The sequence below is a fragment of the Pieris napi genome, chromosome 4, assembly GCF_905475465.1.
Source record: "Pieris napi chromosome 4, ilPieNapi1.2, whole genome shotgun sequence".
Lineage (NCBI taxonomy): Eukaryota > Metazoa > Arthropoda > Insecta > Lepidoptera > Pieridae > Pieris > Pieris napi.
Window position 1 is genome coordinate 9,903,203 of NC_062237.1, and position 23,186 is coordinate 9,926,388.

At 34.2% G+C, this 23,186-nt stretch overlaps 1 protein-coding gene and 1 long non-coding RNA gene across 9 annotated transcripts in view; one reads left to right on the plus strand and one right to left on the minus strand.

Moving 5' to 3' along the window:
• LOC125049019 overlaps positions 1-9,283 on the plus strand; it is a 21,876-nt gene extending 12,593 nt beyond the window's left edge. For 2 of the 4 annotated variants that reach the window (XR_007116932.1, XR_007116930.1), the window contains exons 3-5: positions 633-846; positions 2,369-2,557; positions 9,156-9,283. This is a non-coding gene — a long non-coding RNA (uncharacterized LOC125049019). Of the gene's footprint in view, positions 1-632; positions 847-2,368; positions 2,558-3,951; positions 3,996-9,155 lie in introns of those variants that run through there. The other 2 variants (XR_007116933.1, XR_007116931.1) reach the window with 2 other exon arrangements.
• The window catches only part of LOC125049017 (sarcolemmal membrane-associated protein), a 24,892-nt gene continuing 5,943 nt past the window's right edge, over positions 4,238-23,186 (minus strand). For 4 of the 5 annotated variants that reach the window (XM_047648012.1, XM_047648011.1, XM_047648014.1 and 1 more), the window contains exons 4-14: positions 19,935-20,069; positions 18,149-18,253; positions 17,203-17,421; positions 16,407-16,556; positions 15,269-15,370; positions 14,188-14,337; positions 13,309-13,402; positions 12,315-12,410; positions 11,570-11,703; positions 9,150-9,362; positions 4,238-7,118 (exon numbers count right to left, since the gene is read on the minus strand). In XM_047648012.1, the coding sequence (XP_047503968.1) occupies positions 6,492-7,118; positions 9,150-9,362; positions 11,570-11,703; positions 12,315-12,410; positions 13,309-13,402; positions 14,188-14,337; positions 15,269-15,370; positions 16,407-16,556; positions 17,203-17,421; positions 18,149-18,253; positions 19,935-20,069 (2,025 nt within the window). In that variant the 3' untranslated portion in view covers positions 4,238-6,491. The remainder of the gene's footprint in view (positions 7,119-9,149; positions 9,363-11,569; positions 11,704-12,314; positions 12,411-13,308; positions 13,403-14,187; positions 14,338-15,268; positions 15,371-16,406; positions 16,557-17,202; positions 17,422-18,148; positions 18,254-19,934; positions 20,070-23,186) is intronic. The other variant, XM_047648015.1, reaches the window with a different exon arrangement.

Sequence of the window (23,186 nt, forward strand, 5' to 3'; positions counted from 1 at the left end):
TTGAGGCGATATGGGGACAATTCAATTGCATTTTAGCAATTCGAATTTGGAACATCATAGAGACGTGGTTTTAAATAATAATTTATATTTATGGTTTCTCTTAAGACGTGCGTCTTAGCTAATTAATGTTTTGTCCTTATCACACTTGCCTTATGTGTCTTATTAGTAATGTTCAAATTATAAATCTAATTGGTATTTAGGATTGCTATTTTATAACAATATGATAACAAAGCAGTTAACATTTGAATAACAATTATAACTAAGTATCCAATTGCACTTACTCAGCCGAGTTTTTCGAACATTGTTATTATACATTTTCAAATAATTATAGCAATTTGTCTAAAACCATGATGTCATTTTTAAAGCGATTATATACGAAGAATTGTTAAGTGACACCAACAATTTTATCAAAAATCCTTAATGTTCTGGTTCCAGACCATGGAACTATCACTGTTTAAATACAGGCGATAGTATCAAGAATTAGCCTTATATCATAGCAACAGATTACGGGATGTTTAAATGTAAATTTGGATACACGCCCTTACAATCGATATAGAAATTAAAACAAATCTATACAATATTAATGTTTACGATTATCTTGTGCCATGAGTTTATTACCTAATGTTCCTTAGTTACCGACACTCCGTCGACCTTTAGAACGAAAGTTGTGAAGCAAGTTATGAGTCACGATGGCTGCTGCTGACCCGGCGTCGGCGCAGGGCTCGGTGTCTAGACGACACACTTTGCACATATAATATGAATAACCTTTGGGATGAAGATTATTCAGATGCAAATTATACTTTTTGCCTCTTATTGCGAACTATATTAGCTATTTAGAAACGACAGGTCAGTTTTAGTTTTCTCTTTGTAAAGACACTTCATACGAGACATAGAGATACATATTTGTAAAAAAATTTATGTTTTTAGATTATTGATTCGCAAATAGTCCTCTAATAAAACGATTATCTACGGCACATCAATATCATATCACGGTTTTTATACCTAAAACATGATTTTGTCCTTTTTGTTGGACTATGGTTTTGGAACGTTTCTAGGTTAGTTTATATGGTAAAATGTTCAACATTTAGTATAGAGATCTAAAAACATATTTTACAAGACTAAACTTGCAAAAAGGTACACATACTAATATAAAATAATAAGTAGTTAATTTAAAATTGGCTGCGATTCGCCATAATGAGTCAGATCTTTGATTAATGCATCCTTCAAAAGGATACCATACAATTTAAAATTGCAACAGCGAATTGCTCAAATATATTGTTAAATTAATGATATTCTAATTGGTTTTTAAATTGCTGTATAAAAATGTAATATAAATTTTCCATGCATTTCAAAATAGAAAATGGTGTTATTAAGTTAACTCTTTATTCCCGAAACCCAATAGGGACTACGCTACGTCGTAGCACTACGGTAGCGTTTTCGCCATAAATATTTTGTTGAAGTCCCAATAAAGTAAAATTCTACGTTGATCATACAAAAAACTTCATCTGACCAACCTGAAATTATTGTTTCATCGGGGAACCACTAGGGCTCACTCATCGAAAGGCTTAAAAACCATAAATAACAAATTGTTATTAAAATTGTCACGCGTCGTTGCCTTTGTGAAAAATATCGCTTAATTGCATTTTGTATTCTCAACGATTAGGTTTTTAGTATGAGATATTGCAAGTGATAATGATTGGAATAATGAATACATTGATATTGTAGGCGACGCGATAGGCGTAGATAGATCTACATTTATTTTTGGATAACTCTGCATTCGTTGCCGCCTACAATGTTTAGTACTGGCAACATTATGTTTTTACTTGTTAAAACTTCACTATAACGAACGATAAATTGGGAACGAGAACGATGATTGATGAACTCTTTTCTTAACATAATTTCTGTATTTGTGTATAACAAAATAGTAATATGGGTTTAAAGGTATAACAAAAAAATAAATTAAATCGAATAAGTGTTATTTTCCACTAGAAAAGTCTAAATTTCAATAAATGTTTTAATTCTACAGCTCCACTAATCACCGTGAATATTTAACGTTATGTTACCTACTTAAGATATTTTCGTGTGTTTAAAATCTACCGCTTCATATTTTGACTCATTACACAGCGTGAAAGTCGCTGAAGCATTACCAGATAACCACTATCTATTCGTGGCGAAATGCGCTGGGCTACAATTAATTGAATAATTAAACTGGACGGCAACATCACTTTTGTAATTATGACGACGTAATTAGTATAGTTACTAGGCGCGCGGCATACCCACGCGTTTTAATACACTAGAATGTTTGTTTTTTTTTTCAATTGTTGTGCAGCTCGCCCGCATAGAAATAAACTAAGTTTCGTGTTAAAAGGTCACACTGAAACCGTGGCACGCTGACGCTGAACGACACTCGCGCCAAACGGAGAACGCGGGGAGTGATTCCCGCCAAAACGGTCGCAGGCTGTGGCGCGAAGGCCCACGATTGGTCGAGCGGCGGCGCGCGGTGTGCGCAAGGCCGCCGGTTTTCCCGCGAACAATGCCAAATGGTGCATTTGTCAAGGTGAGTTCGTTCACCGCCGACGCCGGCGCCGCACGCTCCTCAGACAATCGCTCGCTCCGAACCGACTCTGAAGGTCGACGGAAGGTAGCGGCTAGTTGTGCGCTACCTCGCGCTCGCGCAACCAACACGCTAATTATCATCAAGTAATTAATGTTTCATTTATTTTAAGGCCTTTTTTTACTTTTGTGTTACTGTTGCTAAGTGTGTTTAATTGTACGTGGCTCATTTATTATTTATAAGAGTGAAGAAGGAACTACAGAAGAATGAAGATTTGTATCAAGTGCTACGCCCGGACGAAATTCTCAGCTCGGCCGACATTAGCGGGTCGGTGGGATCTTCGTCCGTTTGTATCGCTTATACGTATTTACACCGATTGAAGACATTGAAAAAAAAAGGAAGAACTGTCACCAGATTCACAAACCATATTTTTATAACTAAGCTATTATGATAGAAATTTTCTACGTTCGCATGTTTGAATAGTTGTAATTTTAAAGTTATTGTACCGGAAATATTTTTTTAATGTGCAGTTTTATCAAAATGTAAAAACCTGTTAGATAAGTTTTTATATGCCTAAGCACTCACCGCGCGCCGACGGCCGCAAGAAATATTCAAGATCCGACGGAGTTTTTCAATGATTGTAAAGTTATATTTTACGCTAAATAATATTAAATTATATACTAAAATGTAGTTCTTTATATTTGTTATAGATAAATATTTATATATTTACTATATAGTTCTCTGTAATATTATAGAAAGATATTTTTATCATTCAAAATTGTTTGTTGAATTTTAAAACAGCAGACACATCAAACATCTCTTTTTAGAAGAATTATTTTGCTAGACAAGTAGCTTTCATTTAATAAATATTAAATTAGCGGTCGAAAACTCTTCATCATCAATGTCTGCACCGCTCCTTATTGGCCTAAGCTTCCGCAAGAGTAACGCCATCGCAAGAGTTACAACACCTATTGTTTCGAGCTCCGTGACAACTCCATCCCAGCAAAGCAGCCTCGTTCTACCGGGTTATCTATTGCCTGTAAGTTCAGTAAGAATCTTTTCAGTCGGTCGGTCTGTTAAAGGTTCCTAACATTCCCTTACCATGTATTGCTAGTTCGTTTAGATACGATCGGTCCAGTTTTCTATACAATTGTCGGGACTCCCGCCCTTTCGGGTTTGGCCCCTTCTCTTGTTTTTTGCAAAAATTCGCCTTCAGCTACTCCACCGCGAGACGCTTTGAGAGTGGAACTCGGTTGAGAACGGTGGGAGGCACGACGTGAGTAGAGAGTAACATATGCCAGTCCTATCTGTGGACGTCCACAGATAGGGCTGGCATATGTTACTCTCTTGAACCCTGCCACCGGGTGAATTAAAATAATTTCTCGGCATTTGAACAGGAAGCACTCCAGAGAGCACGACGTGATCTCAGCAAGACTGCATCAGCTTTGTCTATACATAGACGTTGTTGCAGTGTTACCTGACTTCACCAAAAATTCTTTTAATAAAACTTGTATATAGAACAAAATAAATTTCGATACCTAGGATTTTTGTCTTCTTTCTCGTCACGTCCTGACTAGATAATACGCATCTGCGTAAAATGTTTTAACATCCCATTAAAATAATATAAAGTACAGCAATAATAAATTTAATAATCTTTGATAGGGGTTGTAAATAAAACAAATCTTAAACAAATCAATATTATTTCCAATAAATTTTCAGTACATCCACATTGAATGCGATATTATTCTTTTTAAATATACTCCGAAATTAAGGGTTACTAACTATATACAAAGTGAAACGCAAAATAAAACATCGAACATAACAATACGTGCAACAATTAAAATAAATTAAATGATAGTTTTTCAACGTGGTACATAATATCCCTAACTATATTTACGAATTGAACTCTATTGGCGTTGACATCACGAAACGTGCGACCTCTAGCGAGATCAAACGCACTTTACATCATTCAAAACATATTCAAAACGATGCAATACCAATCGCTATTTCCATTTGATGACGAATCATTCAGGAAAAGTATTAACACTTACCTTTCTAAGCAAAATAACCCTCACTTTCATATTTTTTGGTAAGTTAGGTTTGTTCACTAAATAATAGTCAATACTCTTCCCATATTAACTTAAATCATCGAAGCATGAAAATATATAAAAAATCTAAACTAAGAGTATTGCAACTAAATAATCTATATGTTAAATGTCTAAAAAATAGTGCAATGGTTGGGGAAATAAAATTCGAATACGTATAAAATATAAGACATTTATGGTAAAATTCAGTCAAGACTTAGCGCTTTGTACTGCTGTCAAAAATGTTTTGGCTTTTGACTTATGGGAATCTGAGCGCTAAGACCCGACTATCTTACCCTAAGACTAGAAAATGCAAAAATCGAAAACTCGCCACAGATTTTAAATGCCCACACCTCGTGATATGTAAATGAGATTTTTTTATTTATTTTTAATGACAGACCAAAACCCTATGTTATGTCACTATGGACATCTTAATTTAGTTCTATTTATCCTAGTAGACAAGTTGTTTGATACTCCAAGCGCTATTATACGAATTATGAAAAATTGTCCGTAAATTTAAAAGGGCATTTACAACAGCTTGTTAAGTAACATACAGCAATACTAAGAAAGCTTTTGATTTTTACACTTTGAGAAGCACTGTTGCCAGCCTTCATCTATTTTAAATTAGACGTTGTTCGAAATTTAAAAAAACACTGCTGTTCATCTAATTTTAATCGTATTTTTAAAGTCGGCATTCGAAATCTAAAAAGCAAAGCTAATTCCAATCGATTTTCAAATTTAGGAGTCGTTCGAAATTTAAATATTTTCGTTTATTCGTATAACTGGCAATTTTGCTAATCAGTTCTTTTTCATTCAGGGGTCGATTGACCGGCTGATATGACTTTACTAGGAATAATTAGAGGCAAATATAAATACTTAAATAAAGCCAACTCTTTTGATGTGGCATAGACAATTTTATAAGCTCTTATTTGAACATATATTTCAAAACGTCAAACCTTGTCTTGCACAATGTAAATTGTCCAAATTCTAGAAGAATTACCGTTGAATTTGTGGCATACGTTTAAAGCATTTAATTAATAAGAATTCAAGATGTCTTTGATATGCAAATTATGAGAATTATAGGCATTGCATCTAAGTGAAACCTTGTAACATTACCCCAGCCTTAATACAAACGAATTTAGGCCTTAACAAATATACAGTTATTATGGCATATCAACAAATTTATACAAAAACTATACATTGAAACGTTCATACGTCACATGGCACTTCCAAAATACTCAATCAGCCTTCGAAGGGAGCCTTCGGCACGGAAATTCTTTTCATCACCAATCCCGATATCGGATTCAAATAATAGACCACAATTAAAAAAAAAACATTTCAAAATATATTTTTTCAAATGCTATCTTCATTTGTTTTCTAGACATTCATTTGTTATTGCCTTATTATAAAACGTTGACTAAACCTTGATTGTTACTATTACCTTCTTTACATTGAAACCACACCACGGTCTCTAGTCCACGTTTTATTAGACCTATATAGAAAACTAGTGGACCCCACAGACGTTGTCCTGCATGATATTTCAAGCTATTAGGATATTAAAGTATGAAAGTACCGACTGCAGCGCCACCTGCCGGGCTGATTTGTGAATCTAAACCATTCCCAGATCCCCTTGAAAACACACAAAAAAGTTCATCAAAATCGGTCCAGTCGTTCGAGAGAAGTTCAGTGACATACACACTCACAGAATAATTATATATATAAAGATTATCAATTTTGGACGTGGTCAATTGGTGTCTATTAAATCTGATACGGGATCGGTTTAATCCCGAAAAAAATGAGCAATCGAGTGTCTTGGGCTAAGCGTACCCGGGTGGATCCCAGGTGGCCGTCAATCAGGAGATGTAGGGCAACAGAGCATAAAACACACACGCCAGTACTATCGGCACAGTCAACGCCAACAGGTGCGTGATATCCACACGCATCGGCTTATTCTGTAAGGTGGCCAATTGCGCGGCCAACCTCGCCTTCTCCGCGGATATCTCCTCCCATCTCTCTTTGGCTCTCACTAGCTCTTCCTCTAGCGCGTGCAAACTGCCATTCTGCATCGTAACTTGTAGGCGTTGCTCGTCGTCGATTCGCACGTATTCGCTCGTGACACTCTTTTCGTTGCTGATTTCTGTGGCGACTGAATCTGTGTCGTCATCGTCGTAGTCCAGCTTGAACAGTTCGTCTATATCGGCGGATATTTGTTTCGTGTCTATTTCGGGTCTCAACTCTTCGAGAGATCTCGACGTTTCGGTTGTTTTATCGAGGGTAGTCTTGTCCTGTAGCTGTTTCATCAAATTGTCCTTTTCCAGGACCTCGGCTTGGAGGTTCCCCACTACTGCGGTCAGATCGTCGATGTCGGAACGTGTGGGACGGAAGGCAAGTTCCGCTTGCATTTCAGCTGCGTTTGAGGCCAAACGCTTGATTTCTGCGAGATTCGCTTCCTCCGCTACGTTGGAACGTGTAAGCTGAGCCTGGGGGATAAAATAAATAGGTACAGTACAATTACATTACAATGTATAATGATTGGAATTCCGTCAAAGAAATTCCAAAGTAAAAATAATATATTTAGTATCAAAATCTTAAATTTCCCAAATCATTTGACATTTGACCGTTAAACACTATCAGTGGCTTACACTCACTCACATATAACTAAATGTTATATATAGGTATATAAATATATTTATTTAATGTTTTTTATCTAGGTTAATTGGTGTGGGTATAAATATTGTGTCGTTCTATCGAATTAGTAATATCTGTAAAGATAGAATAATGATATGGAATAAAATAAATAAATAAATGTTTAATTTAATAAAAAGTTATTGTACATTAGTACAATGAAATTTTATGATTTAATTACTGACATAAGCCCAATTTCTGTCTATTCTTATTTCCTTATTTGTGTCCTCTTTTAATAGTTTTTATGTGTTACCAAAAAATTTTTGGTAACACATAAAATTAAACTGGTATGTAAAAAGCTCTTAAAATAGGAGCTTGGAATTAGTTTACAAATTTGTTTGATGCCAATTATTATAATCTCTCTTTATCACAAGAGAAACACAACAGTTAGTGGGCAAAGAACAAAAGAGGTATATCATTAAAAACAATGTAATAAATAAAACACAGTAGATAAGACCTACTAATTAAAGGTCATTAACTTTAAGGTGACAAGTTTATAGCAATCACAGACACCAATATATCAATAATTTTCATAACAAAAATCTTCTGAATCACCCTTGAAACTAAGGTACAGGGGGCGTAACGCCACGCCCAGACCACACCCTAATGTAAGAGAGAGATGGTGATGTTGCCTTCTCTTTCATATACCTTAAGGTCAATAGCCAAACGTTATTCATATATTTTACCAACAACGCAATTGTAGTTAAATTATAATTGCTAGTTGTCTTGGCGTTAAATGTTGAATTATTGAACCAACTTTGATAACATTTTTGTGGGATGGAGGATTCAAAATAGAATTTTATAAGGCAACAAGCACTTTGGACGCTAGTTTTAATATATTTCTTATATGTCCTCTGTCGTGATGCACATACATCAACCCGAAACTGTTTCACCGGGAATCGAACCTTATACCTCCGAGTCATGGAGACTGTATTATTCTTATTGCACATAACGAAACAATACATCTGAATCATGTATTTGTGACTGCTTAAGGAAACAATTTCACCAGTTCTAGAATGATGATGGGGAATAATATCAAACCTGATTAGCAATTGTTTTTAATCATCAATATTTCTAATATGATACCTGGATCACTAAATACAATCGCGCGTTGCAGTGGTTTCTTTATGTGCAATTTAAAAAAAAAACATGCCCACCCTGGACATCGCTAATAAGCTATTAATAAATTTCGATTTTATAAAATCACCTTATACTTAGGTTTTAGTGAATTAACAACTAATAAAAAATAAATCAGTGGCGCTACAACCTCTTTATGTCTAGGCCTCAGATTTCTGAATCTGTTTCATTTCATTTTTAAATCGGCAAGTAGGTAATCAACCTCCTGTGCCTGACACTCGCCGTCGACTTTTCGGGTCTAAGACATGTCGGTTTCCTCACGATGTTTTCCATCACCGTTCGAGCGAATGTTAAATGCGCACATAGAAAGAAAGTCCATTGGTGCACAGCCGGGGATCGAACCTACGACCTCAGGGATAAGAGTCGCACGCTGAAGCCACTAGGCCAACATTCTACAACAACTAATAAACTTTTTTTTTATGGCTCTGGCAAGATTTGTGCAATAGCCAGTGTCAAGTATAGGATTTTTTATAATTCGTACTTGTCTTTAGAAACGACCGTCTCCTCCATGTGCGGTTTAGGCACTCGCCCGGTACCGCACAACCCTCCCAAAGGCCGAGAACAAATTTAAATTAAATTAAAACTTGCCCTCGAACCGGGAATCGAACCCGGTACCCATCACCTAGCTGCCACTTAATAAGACCGCTAGGCTATGAGGCCCCTACTAATAAACATTTGAAATTATTTACCTGCAGATCAGCAATCGTAGCGCGATAGGCAGCTGCGTCATGCGTCTCCGGAGGGTCAGCAGCTTCGGTGGTTGCGAGCAAATCATCTCGAATGTTCCGCAATTGTTCGTTCTCCGCCGTGCTCGCTGCTAGACGATCTCGCAGCGCCTTAATCTCTTCATTAAGGCCACCCATCACGCGGAGTATATTCGCGTACTCGACTCCCGCTTTGCTCTATAGAAAGTGGAAATCAGTCATTTAAATAAAACTTCTAAAATCTATTATCTTAATACAGTGTTAAGTCTTTATAACGAATTTCAAGGGACCGAACATTATTATTCCTTATAGAGAGGTTTCTATATAGGGAGGGAGGAATTAATGTATGGGTATTCGGTTAAACCAAATAAATTTAACTCATATTTTACGTTATAGAGAGTATTTTCGTTATAACAAATGACGTTATAAAATTGTTTTTTTTTATTCAAAATTCAAAAATTATTTAATCATATGGGTAACACATTGTACAGTGTACACTTATGACTTGTCAGTAAAGAAATACACATTAATGCTTCTAATTTTACATTTAGTGCCAGTTTCAAATCAAGGGCGTAGAACGGAAGAGAAGAACTGGCAATAAACTCTCCGCCACTCTTTTTAATCGCCATGTTTTTTTTTTACACAACGTTTATAAAGAGACAATATATATATGTATATAAATTACGCGTCACGTTGTTTGTCCGCTATGGACTCCTTAACTACAGAACCGATTTCAATCAAATTTGCACTTTGTGCAGTTTGATCTAACTTAAAAGATAGGATAGCTTACATATCCACAATATTATTTTATTGCAAAATTTGTTTATTATTTGATTCTCAGAATTCTAACAGATGGCGCTGTGTTGAAAGTACCCGTTTCACATAAGCTACAATTTAATGGCATAATCACCAATAAAGCATGGTGGTTCCCATGACTGGTGTTCTCCTACCGTTTCCCTTGAATAGTTTACTACTACGTATGTAATATAATAAAAACCTTAGCCACAGCAACACTTGGCCAGTCTGCTAGTACAACTATAATGACTCAGGAAAAAAATCTTAAAGCTTTAGCACATAAAACGCAGTATTAAAAATAACATATTTACCCTATAATAAAATATAATCTGCATAAAATAAATATTTTGTTAAAAGTTGTTGTTTTATTTTGATTTTAACTAGGCTATTTACACATGAAAATATGAATATGTACTTGTGTTTCCATCAATTTCATCCTTACGACCAACGCCAACATATAAAAAGCATACTTATAATATCTAGTAGTCTACGTCTCTCTGTTATACTATGTTAAAATTTTAGAATTTCACAAGAAGCAGTATTTGGCTATAATGTTTTTTTTTAATTAATTAGATTCCCAAAACTTGCAAATTGATATACACTTTCATGTAGCAAAGCAATGAATACGTTGGCGTTGTTAGTCCATCACAAATACACCGTATTAAGTGACTAAATTGTGCCTGTTTTAATAAAGAAATATAATAAATAAGAAACTCGAGTTTTACTAGTTTTATTCTACGATTTGACTGGCAGTAAAGATTAAACAAATTACTTTTACAAACGTTCAAAAGTGTACATCATATTTCACTATTCACATGGCATCAAGCGCTATGTGGAACTAGCTGCCTACTGAAGTAATTCCGAACCAATTCGACTTAAGGTCCTAATTCTTAAAAGGCCGGCAACCCTCTGGCATTGAGTGTCCATGGGTGGTGGTATTACTTAACATCAGATGAGCCTTCTGCCCGTTTGCCTAGTGTTCTATATATAGTATTTTTTTTAAATAAAGGGGAGAAAGCGATTCCACTGGAGGGTGCCATCACTCTCAAAGCATTTTCTTCCAAATGCGGTTGCGACGAAAATGAAATCTCGATCGAAATACAGTGAACTAACGAATGAAAGAGTTTAAACGCAATTTTTACTTGCAAAGGTAAGGTCAGCATTGGACTTGAAGATAAACTCTTCTAAGCCAAAAGAAAAACTGTTTACAATACTTTGATAGAACTTTGTAACCCGCTTTAGGAGACGACGAAGTCTATTCTTATCATCAAAAAAGCCAGCGACTTCCTTCAAGAGCGTACCAATTCTTAAAAGGCCGGCCACGTCCATTGCGAGCCCTCTGGCGTTATTTTTTTTATAGAACAGGGGAAAACGGTCAGGAGGTTCACCTGATGTTAAGTGATACTCTCAATGCCAGAAGGCTCGCGAGTGCGTTGCCGGCCTTTTAAGAATCGGCCTCCTACCCGTTTGCCCTCTGCTCTATAAAAAAAGCTATAACATATTTTCCGGTACTCTGTAAGCAGTCATTGTAGTCGGTATCGCAATCGGTATCAAAATCGGTTATTAAAAAAGTATTGTAAAATTCGTATTCTGATTAAATAATCACTCACGGGCGACTCCTCCTTTCCATCACCATCGCTGAATGTGGAGTTTGCGTTGTTGTCCGGCCGAAGCTCTCCGTCGTCAGCAACCGGCTCAGCTGGTTCATCATCTGAAAGTTTTGCCTTCTCATTGTCTATATCTACTATTATAGGCAAGTAAGAAGACATCATTCATATTAGCTAAAATTTAAAAAAAAAACATAATTTTTTTCATTCATAAGTTATTTGGCGGCCAATTTCTATTAAGACTGGCAATACATAATTTTGGAATAGCAATTTCACATGGGCTTTGAACCCGAGACTTGATGATAAAATTTGACAAAGTTAGAAGAAAGGAGGGAAATTTGAGACGGTCAGTCTACAGTGTAATAAATATTTTGTTTAAAATTTAGTCATAATAACCTTTATTAGAAAAACATTCTTTTAGCATATGCTCCTCCAAATATTAAAATTTAGGGAATATCAAAGTAATTATTTTAAGATTTTTCATTATTTTTTTGAAGTCTCATGAAATTCAAAATGCCTTGAGCACACAACAGTATTGACTATTGAATATTGTAACCTGTGCATTGAAAAATCTAAAATTAAATAAAAAAATTTGTTTGTCGATTAGTAGCTAATTAATAAATTAATTATAGGGGCACATTCATAGGTAATAAAATTTGTACAGAATCCTAACAATCTCTTTTAGCTCTATGTCAAAAACTTTGAGGATATCGACCCAAAAGCATGTCAACTTTAAAAAAGAAAATACCATTATTAATCCGCGACTTTTCTTCATCACTACCAGAATTGGACTCTGATGATTTCTCTCCACTAGAGCTCACACTTTCTTCCTCTTGCTGTTTTTCTGTAAATTATTATAAAACCATAAAAAATAACATAGCTATACTCTGAATTTTAATTCCGTAGAATTGTCAGAATTCTACGGAATTTTTAATTTTTTGACATGTCAGAGATGGCAAACCTTTTTGGCCGGACCTTTTTTAAAAGGTTTACTGAACCTGGAATTAGTAGCAGTGATGCCAGCTACGGAATATAATAAAGTAATTAAAGTTAATAAAATTAAAAAAAACACAAATATTTCTATATATCGAATATAGAAATATTTGTGTTTTTTTTAATAGAGAAAGGATGAAAGTCGAGAATTTCCGCTTTTATGGAAGTTTGACGTTATGTTATATGTTTGAATGAGCTGTTTGGCAAAATTTTAAAAACCTTTAAAAATTAGATTTTTCATTCGTGACTTTTTTTACTTTTATTCTGTGTGTTTGGATGTAAAACTTCTTATTAAACATTCATAATCTCTAGATTCCGTCAAAACGCTTTTTTAGGCAAGATATCGAGTCAGTCCCTACGACAATGCTTGTACGTACGTGCTAAACACGTAATCAAACGTTAAGTTTTTTAAGTGCTAAATATCATATTATATACATATATGTATTATTTTGGAACATAAAGCGTCTCCGTCAAAATAACGGATTAGAAAGGCAAAGATAGTATTTACGTCATCGTCGATTCGACGAATCTGTGAGCTTTGTGTTAAGTAGCGTAGGGGATGATCTATATTTTTACTCTGAATTTTTTGATTTTATGATTATTTCCAAGCTATTTTCGTCTTCAAAATAAATACTCTTTATTTGTCATATAGTTAAATAGATTTACATACTATTTATTTTCATTATAGCGTAAAAATCATTTGATAGAAAGGCACATTAACATCTTACAAAAATCAAAAGACGTCTTACCATTATTTTCAGTATTGTTAAAATCATTTTTCTTTAATATTAAATCAACGTCTTTCCCGGCTTTGCATTCCGCCGCTATCACCTTTATGCCCACCTGCAAATTTATTCAAAAAAATTAGTAAAAATATTTATTTTTATTAATTTTTTATCAATGATCAGTTAGATATTTGTTTCGACATAGTTACATTGCAAGTATAATATAGGAAAATCCTTTTGCGAAACATAAGAAATAATTATTTAATAAATCATTTTAAAAAAAGTGTATATTATGTATAGTAAAAAGTGTTGTATGCTAATTAAACAAATTGTCAATTGTCCCCTTTATTCATAAAAAAAAGTTTTTATTGTGTAATGAAAAGAGACAAATAATTACTATAAAATAATGCAATCAGATTAATATATTTTTATAATTATATTATTAAGATGATATAACACAAAAAGAATTAAAAATTGTTGTATATTTTAGTAGCTTGATATATTTTCCTTAGTACAAAAAATAAACTTCTGAATGCGCGCATAATTTTTATTTATTTTAAATAATAATTATAAAATATATAAATATTATCTTTCAATTTGAGGGGAGAGTTTACCGTACAGAGTATTTGAGGGAACAGTAACGAAACCCATAAACATTTTATATCTTTGTCAATTTTCCAAATACCATGGAAATCGGTCTAGCCGATCGAGTTATAAGTGTTCGAACAAACTTTGTTTTATATATTAATAACCAACATTTTATGGTATTTTAGAAATTGGCTATTTTTAAGCTAATATTGCTAGCTAATGCCGTGTTGTTCTCAAAGAAGGTGATCTTGCTTGTGCTCTATAAGGTGTAATTATTCTTCATACTCATGCAGACATACACACACATATATATACCTTGTTAAGAAGCGGATGTGGTAGTAGAAGCTTGATATAATCCGGTAATGCTCGCACGGCGTCTTCCAGCGAATTGGCCAGCTTATCTTGAAGCTTATTGCTATCCGTACTCAGAACTAGCATTTTGGCTTCGCCGTTTTGAAGGGAATACTGGAAAATTAATTTTTTTAGATAAACTTTTATATGTGATATTAGCGCGATTTTTTTAAATAAGTCGTTTCTTAGTGCTTTTAAGTAATGGAGGTTCGCTAAGGGAGCGTTTAAGTATTACGTAACGTATTTTGGGAGGAGGGAACGTTACGATGCGGGGAGGGGATTAAATTACGCGTTATTGTTAATTTTTTTTCGACTTACACCACATAATAATAACTAGAGTCACTAGGTGGTCACGAAACGTTTTACTATACTTGCGTACAGTACAGTACTTGGGTACTGAAAAACGTTACGGCGAGTTACATGGGGGGGGGGTCAATAATCTCCAAAAATTGCGTTACGTAATACTTAACGCTCCCTTACCAGACACTATGTTAATAATGTGAGCTAAGGCCGAGAAGTTGTTTATCCTTAGCGACCGAAGTAACGTATACGAATACGAAGCAAGGTATGACAACAATGTACTGATTTGAAGCCGAAGACCGTGGCTGCGTCGCATAAACCACAGACAATACTACGTTGCTAATCCCCATATATTATCTTGATTCAATGGCGCTGGTTTTGTTTGATTGATAATTTTTCTTCAAGCAAATAGGTCAATGTGCACACGAACTTTAGATAGGTCTATTAGTATTGGTAAACTAGCAAAGTAAATTAGTAAAATAATGTAAATTTTCCAAATGCACTTTACGCAATATACAATCGATTCGTGATTCCGTTCCACATGCGGCCACGGAACGCTTTAGATATTCATTTTTACGCTATGGCCTGTTATTTATCATCTGTTTTGAGGTAAAAGACATACTAATTTATTTAAAATATCGTAATAATTTGTAAATGCTATGAAATTATTGATAATAATAGCATAGCAGGCATAAACTTAAACTTTTATATATTGGTTTTGAATTGTTATTTAGAAAATACTGACGCTGAGTGGCAATCGTTTCCGAAGCGTGTTTTCTCTTTCCTCAGCTGTTGATATCGCGAGTCGCGCTGCACACATCTTGCGATCACATCGGGCTGCGAGTTTCTGAAAATAAAATAAATAAATGTATAAAACTAGCTTAACAATTTATTACTATTAAAAAAAGGGAATCACACGCACATCGGGTACTGTACTATTTTTTTTTATTTACCCATACGCTATGTATAAAACATGGCTTTAAAAAGCGTTATTGCGTAAATTTACTTCTGTTGTTGTAAGAAATTTATAAAAAAAATCCTAAATAATAATACTTATTAATTTTTATACGTTAGTCACGTGACAAAAAACGGTCATAGATGACGTTTTGTGTCAGGCTTGTACAAGTCGTCGGAAATATCTGCGAACCTGGCTTAATGACGTCATACACACTGGAGAGATAGCAAAAAAATTGAAGATGTAAAAATAAAAAATATTTTATTTGTGTACTTATTTTTATTGATACGCTCTGCACTATGTATAGTCCTACCCATCTTACATATAGCACTAAATAGGTAGTTTATGTAATATTTCACCAAACAGAGAAACAATAAACACTAAAATGCGATTACGAAAGCAAGAATAATACACGTGCGTCGGCGATTGCGTTGGCAACGGTACTGGATAGGCGAAAACGGGGCGGGGTGCGGGGAAGCGCATTCCAGCGAGGTTCGCAGATATTTCCGACGGCTTGTAAATAATTGTATCCATCTGTATATATTTATTTAGTAATTCTACAGCTAATATAAAATATTTACAACTTTTGTTGTATATATTTTTGTAAAATTTTTGAAGCCAAAACTAACTTTCTATAGTCACTAATCAATATTTTTTCGGTTTTAAAAATAGTTAAATCCTAATAAATCATTATTTACTGGAGTTTATAGCATCTGTCAAAGATGTTAAATATTAGTAACATTAAATATCTTAAACATTTTTGGTTTAGGCGTGGGTTTGGTTGAAGCGTTCAAATGTTTACAACATTTACTCGCAAAAATACCGAATGGCACCAAAATGAAGCATTTTTTTCATATACATATAAAACATAAATAAATATTCTTAAAAATCCTATTATTTATCCTATATTTTACAGAACTCTTCAAACCTGTAATTCAGCAAGTGCGTTATTAGCAGCCAACCGCAAAGAGCAGTTGTGTTTCTGCAGCGCGGCCGCTTCTCTACTGCGCCTTTCGAGACTTTCTTCCAGCGCTAATCTCTGCTCATGGGCTGTTCTTAGACTTTCTAACGCCACTTCCTGTAAAAAAAAAAAATTTAGTATCGACAAAACAAGAATATTTCAAGAATAAAATACATTTAGGCTAAAGCGGTGATAAACCAGCGAGATTAAAAAAACTATTTATTTTTCCTTAATTTAGTGTAATGAGGTAGCAAGTAATAGAGTGTTGTAAGCGAGCGAAAAATTCATGTATACAGGTGAAACAAAACTGTTTCCTATCCTACTAATTCATAAGAGGATTTTTAGCTTCTAAAATCTAATGGTACCAATACAAATAAAGCTTTATAATTTTAAAGATATAAGTTCTTATGATAACGAAACGCGTATTAGGAATCATACTTTATAGATTATAAAAAATGGCTATATGTATTAAAAATTATTAATAAATTCCGGAGGTTAATAACGAAACTACTATAAAATAACTGTTACTTTAACTTTCGAATTCAATCAAAGAATGAGTTACTTTGTATGGAATGAACTAATGTGCGTACGTACTGTGTTCACTCCATACATACTATTATTATAAAATAGATAAGATAGATAGATTCTAATATGATAAAAAGAAAATAAAAGTCCTTACACATTTTTCAACATCAAGGTGCCACAGAAACAACCCATACTTCAAATTCATTCCTTTCCCTAAATCCTTAATCGTAATTTATACCTGATAGTTCTTCTTATCAGTGAGCAATTGAGCAACATGCTGTGTATCGGGGTGTTTGCCTGCCGCGAGCATCGACTCAAGCGTATGCACTCGCATGAGCAGGCGCTGCTCACCCACGAAGAGCTCCCAAGCGGCCTGCGCTTCGGCCCGTGTACGTTCCACGCACTCGCGTAACGTACGCAGACGACTCTCGAGTGATGCTTCGCGTTGTATTGCTTCCTGTAATTAAAAGTCATTCATTCATACATGGTCCTAATAAATGAATTAGTTATAAATTTATAACTATTAAATGAATGTATATTGACATTTGATAGATAAAATTTTTAAGGATTTAATATTATTATCGTACTTTTTATCGACTTCCAGCATCTAGATTACGTGTTTGGGTGTATTTCTTAAACTCTATATCTTTGTCTTTTTCTTTAAAATAAAAATATTTTATACAATATAAATGTATAATGTACAGGCTTGCTGCCCCGACACGGATAAAAAACCGTAGAAAACCTAACATACTTTAACTTTGATCAGTTTGTTAGCCATGCTGGCTGACAAAGCCAAAGACAAGTAAGTAGTCGCAATTTTGCTCTAAGGACTCCAATGTCAAATCCAATACGTTTTTGGCATATGGAAGTCATAATTAGTTAGCTTATGACTTAAACTGTGGCTTCACGAACTGGTATATCTAAACTATCACCTAAGTAGGGACTTCCCTATAAAGGGAAATTACGATGACAAAGATGCAAAAGTGTGCCTGGCCTATTCCCTCTTAAGTAAGATTAACTTAGTATTGTCTTTTACTAACATAACTTTTACACATTTAAAGAAAACACTTTTTTACCGGACTACGCCGCTGTTAAATTATGTAAAATAATTATAAGCTTATAATAATACATAACTTCAATTCGGTAAAAAAGTGTTTTCTATAAAAAAGGTAAGATTAACTTACTTGAACATAATTATTGAGTTGATATAATTCATTGAGGTGGAGCTTCGCCTCTGTGCCATCTGGGTGATAAAGCATCAGCATCGCTACCACCGGAGGAAATGTGTTCTGAAAAAGATTATTATACATTGTGTAGATAATGCAATTGACTTCCTCATTAGGGCCAAGGGCTGATTTGCCTTGACCTTGGTTCGCGTAAACAAAAATGTTATGTAACTAACATGTACTCCAATAATATATATAATAATAAATATAACTTTGACATGGGCCTAAATGATTTTTAGGGTCTGTTTCACAATGTACGGATAAGATCTACATAAGTTCCAAATTAGCTATTTATTACTTATTGGCAGGATAAACACTATTGTTGCGTTTCACGACTCTCAGATAGCGCTATTCGTCACATAAAGTCCATCAAAAGTTATGAGTCCGATGAATGTCAAATAGCACAATTTATCTTCCAAATAATTTATGTGTTGCATAGCTATTTGGTACTTTATCCATAAATTGTGAAACAGACCCTTAATGTCATAAAAAGTTAAATTTTTGAACCTAAAACCAAAAATATAAAAATATTTTTTTGTACCAGGTTTCCCATAAATGAAAAAGACACACTAAGAAAAAATGAAATATGAAATCACAAGTTTTAATTTCCACGGTTCTGATTTGTGAGGTTTCCAACTGAAATACCTCAACGTGTAATTTCTGTGATATAAGATGCTATATATGCACTATCAAATAAAACACTCCGTCGCGATCGTTTCTTCTTTCGCTTTCTTTCCCTTTAGGCATGACATATTAGATATCCCTAACATACCAGGCAGCTAAAACTACAATCCAAAACTTCTGAACGTTTTATTTAATCTCACAAAATTTAGAAATAAGAAATCAAATACTCGATAAAATATTAAAACAGTAATTATATATAATGATTGTAAGCTTGTGTTGCCCTTTATTTTTAAATTAAGGGATCTATTGAAAATAGAAACAAACAGACCTCGTTTTATAATAATAGTATGGTCTAATTGTCCGTTTGTGTAAGTTTTCAAAGGGCTAAGACACCAAGTTAGTAAAGCTATGTGGAACAACAAAGACCTCCATGCTTGGTTTTTATAAGGAAATGTTATTAAAATTTAAATGTGTATTTTTTATTCAAATTTATAGTTTACTATTGCAATATAGTATATATATTGTGATAATAGTTTAAAATGTTTTAAATACAATTTAAACTATTATCACAATATATATTAATGATAGCGGCAAACATTTAAAGTTAGGAATGTATACTATAGCCGCAGTAGCGTTTTAGGAGGTAAATAATTTACCAACGAACATCCAAATAAAAAATCAGTGGCGCTACAACTTCTTTATGTCTTGGCCTCAGATTTCTGAATCTGTTTCGTTATCATTTTTAAATCTAATAGGCAAGTAGGTGATCAGCCTCCAGTGCCTGACACATGCCATCGACTTTTTGGGTCAAAGACATGTCGGTTTCCTCACAATGTTTTCCTTCACCGTTCGAGCAAATGTTAAATGCACACATAGAAAGAAAGTCCATTGGTGCACAGCCGGGGATCGAACCTATGACCTCAGCCTTGAGAGTCGCACGCTGAAGCCACTAGGCCAACACTGCTCAACGAACATCCAAATACAAATAATAAAAAAAGAAATTCTTGATTTTATGATTTTTTTACATAACCTTGCAATATTAGTAAATTAAATTCAGTAACATTAAGTCAAACAATACAAAAAAATCTTAAAAACTTAGCTCTTGAGCTTATAAACTTACCTTCTCCGAGTTAGCAGTATTTTCAACCACCGGTATACCGAATTGAACCACATCTCCTGAAAATACCTCATGCGGGTCTTTAACCACTGAGCATCTGTTGTTGTTGATGTACGTTCCATTACTGCTCTGATTGTCCTGAAAAATCATATTTTTATAAGAAATATAATAAGAAATCTTGCGTTCTCTTAACCGATATGAGGTTTCTATAATTATATCATAATGAAGGATTATCAGATTACATAAGGATGATCAAGATAACTAACGCAGAAATTGTATGAAAAATCACTTGTTAATTCTGTCATAAATATATTTACAGAAACATCTGGGCCCTGGAATAGATCCTTGTTGAATCCAACTCATACAAATAGATGTGTTTTCACTAGGTTCAATAAGATGTAATGAATCATTGTCCTTACACTTTATAGGTCGCTGATTCAGAGTTATGTCACTATACCGTTCCAGTGTTTATTGATCTTTCAAGGTTATGTTCATTTAAAGAGTCGACGTAAAATTGATTGCAAATTTTAGTTTTTTTCACACTACCTGTTATTAAGCTATATTTGTAATAAAATTGTAATTGAAGACCTGAAAAAACCCTACTGAAGCGTTTTAAATGATTATTGTTGATCTTCGATTTCGAGTCTGATACCGTTCCAGTGTTTATTGATCTTTCAAGGTTATGTTTATTTAAAGAGTCGACGTAAAATTGAAAATTTTAGTTTTTTTCACACTACCTGTTATTAAGCTATATTTGTAATAAAATTGTAATTGAAGACCTGAAAAAAGCCTATTGAAGCGTTTTAAATGACACATATTGATCTTCGTTTTAGTCTGCTATTAAATTTGTACGTGAATCGCGAGTATTGGATAACAATTAAATCCTATTTTTAGAAATGCTTCTTGGGCTCGATTATAAATGTTACACGTTAATCTTAGCGGATATATCTTAGTGAATGGAAGGCCAGCGGCGATGTTACGGTAATACGCATTAAATAAATTTCGTTGAAATAAATGAAATTGTTTTTCTATTAACTCATTGTTGCTTAAGTCCGATTGGACGAGCTCTCGTTGGCTTTGATACAAAAACGCGTTTAGACGTAAGATTCCAAGTCAAGACATACCACTAAGTATAACTTTCGTATGTCAAAATTAAACATAATTTATACATTTAACTAATCAAAGGCCGGTAACGCACCCAATAAAATTCGGTACTGCCTACCTGATCAACAAAAACAATACTTATCCCACTCTTCTGTGCGCATCTAAGTAATAAAAAGCTTAAGAATATTGCGCCAAGCATAGTATCAAACTATGTCAACTGTGAACTTAAAATTTTCTAGAAAGCAAGGTCTTACAAATTCATATAAACAAGAATCTTACAAGTCGTCAAGCATCAGCTGTTTAACCGCAAGGTTCACAATGAGGCCTCTACAAAGCACACAAGCACGCGTATACATTTACGTCAATTAAAAGGATGTTAAACCTGTTCCGAATTGGCACGTTACGTGGTATATGGTAACAGACAGTTTTTATTAACTCTTGGACCCTTTCCACAAATTAAGGTGAATAATTATAAACAATTGTTTTGATTCCATTATTTCATCAGCATGGCAAATGCGGATTTACAGCTTTCGACAGCAGATAAACAAAAGCGCAATAGTCAATATTAATAACGAGTTAATCTCTTAAACGGATTCTTGCAAACTAATTTCTAACTAAATTAGAAATTAATTATTTTTTTTCATTTCTACCGACTTTCAACGCCGATAGACGAGGCGCTAGCGAGTAGCGCGGCGTAGTAATATGTTGCTAGTGCTAGATGCTAATTTACCCCAACGTAACATAAATTAATATGAAATTCGCGAACTAGTCTCCAAGATCTGCTTCTATTGTTATACCTTAAAACGAATAAAATAATATTTCACTGTAACAACAAATTTAGTTCCAGAGTTCCCGTCGGCAAATGATTAATATTGCTGCTAAAGTATAAATGATAGTTTATAATATCACGCAAATCTTAGAAAACAATAAATTTTAGTTCAAAAAGACTTATCGACCCTTTGGTCTCAACTTTCGACTTAGGGTCCTTCAAGAAAAGAGCGTACCAATTCTTAAAAAACCGGCAACGCACTCGTGGGCCCTCTGACATTGAAAGTGTCCATGGGCGGCGGTATCACATCAGGTGAGCCTCCTGCCCGTTTGCCCCCTGTTTTATAAAATAACTACTGAACTTTGAACTTTGAAATCCGATACGTTTCAGACCACCGCGACTACGCAGATAAAAAATAACGACAACGTAGTCATAACATTATGTTATACTATTCAGGTATAGCTAGTACCTAAATAGGAGTTGAATGTGCTAATTTGGACAATTAGGCTACGCTAATGTTCCATTCAAGGATTTGCACGGCGCCATTCGTTCCGCTGCGATTTTATAAAAATACTTCAAGGAAACATTCAACTTTTCGAACTTATTTAATTTCGTTCATATAACTTAGCACAGCCATAAGCGTGAAATAGCTAATAATGTTCTGTCCTTATATCTCTCGTATCACGTAGAATGAATAATCAAGACAAAATATTGTACTATTTGAGACTTATTGTACCTTTATCAATAGAACCATAATTGTATGTTACAAAGGTCGTTTTGGTACGCTGTTGATAAGGATAGATTTCATAGGAATATTCTATATTTTTTTATATATAATAGGGCAAACGGGCAGGAGGCTCATCTGATGTTTAGTGAACGCCAAGCAACGGAAGTGCCGTTGCCGGCCTTTTAAGGACCATCTACTTAAGACTTCTTTCGCACTACCGAAAACATAAAATTATGTTTTTGTGTTTTAAATATAAATGGATATGCAAGCAACGGTTACCCTACATTCTGGCTACGTAAACAAATTCGCCAGCGTCAGCTAGTTCCAAAAGAGGGTTCTAATAGTCAAACAAAGGGTTAATTGAGGGCATAACATTACAGGCGATTGGATACAAAACGTTTGAGGGTTCGATGTAAACATACTACCACAAACAAATTATTTGTTTGTTAAATATACTGAGTAAGCAGACAACGAGTATCCAAACGTAAATCGATTTTCAAGTGTTTTACACAATATATTCTTTGAGAAATGCGACGCTAAGTGTTTTCGTTATGACTATATCTATACACATACAGGCCTTAGACGCAATTCCAACTATGTCAACGTAGAATTAGGCTATCGTTACGTGGTACTATACTATGTGGAAGCTGCCTAC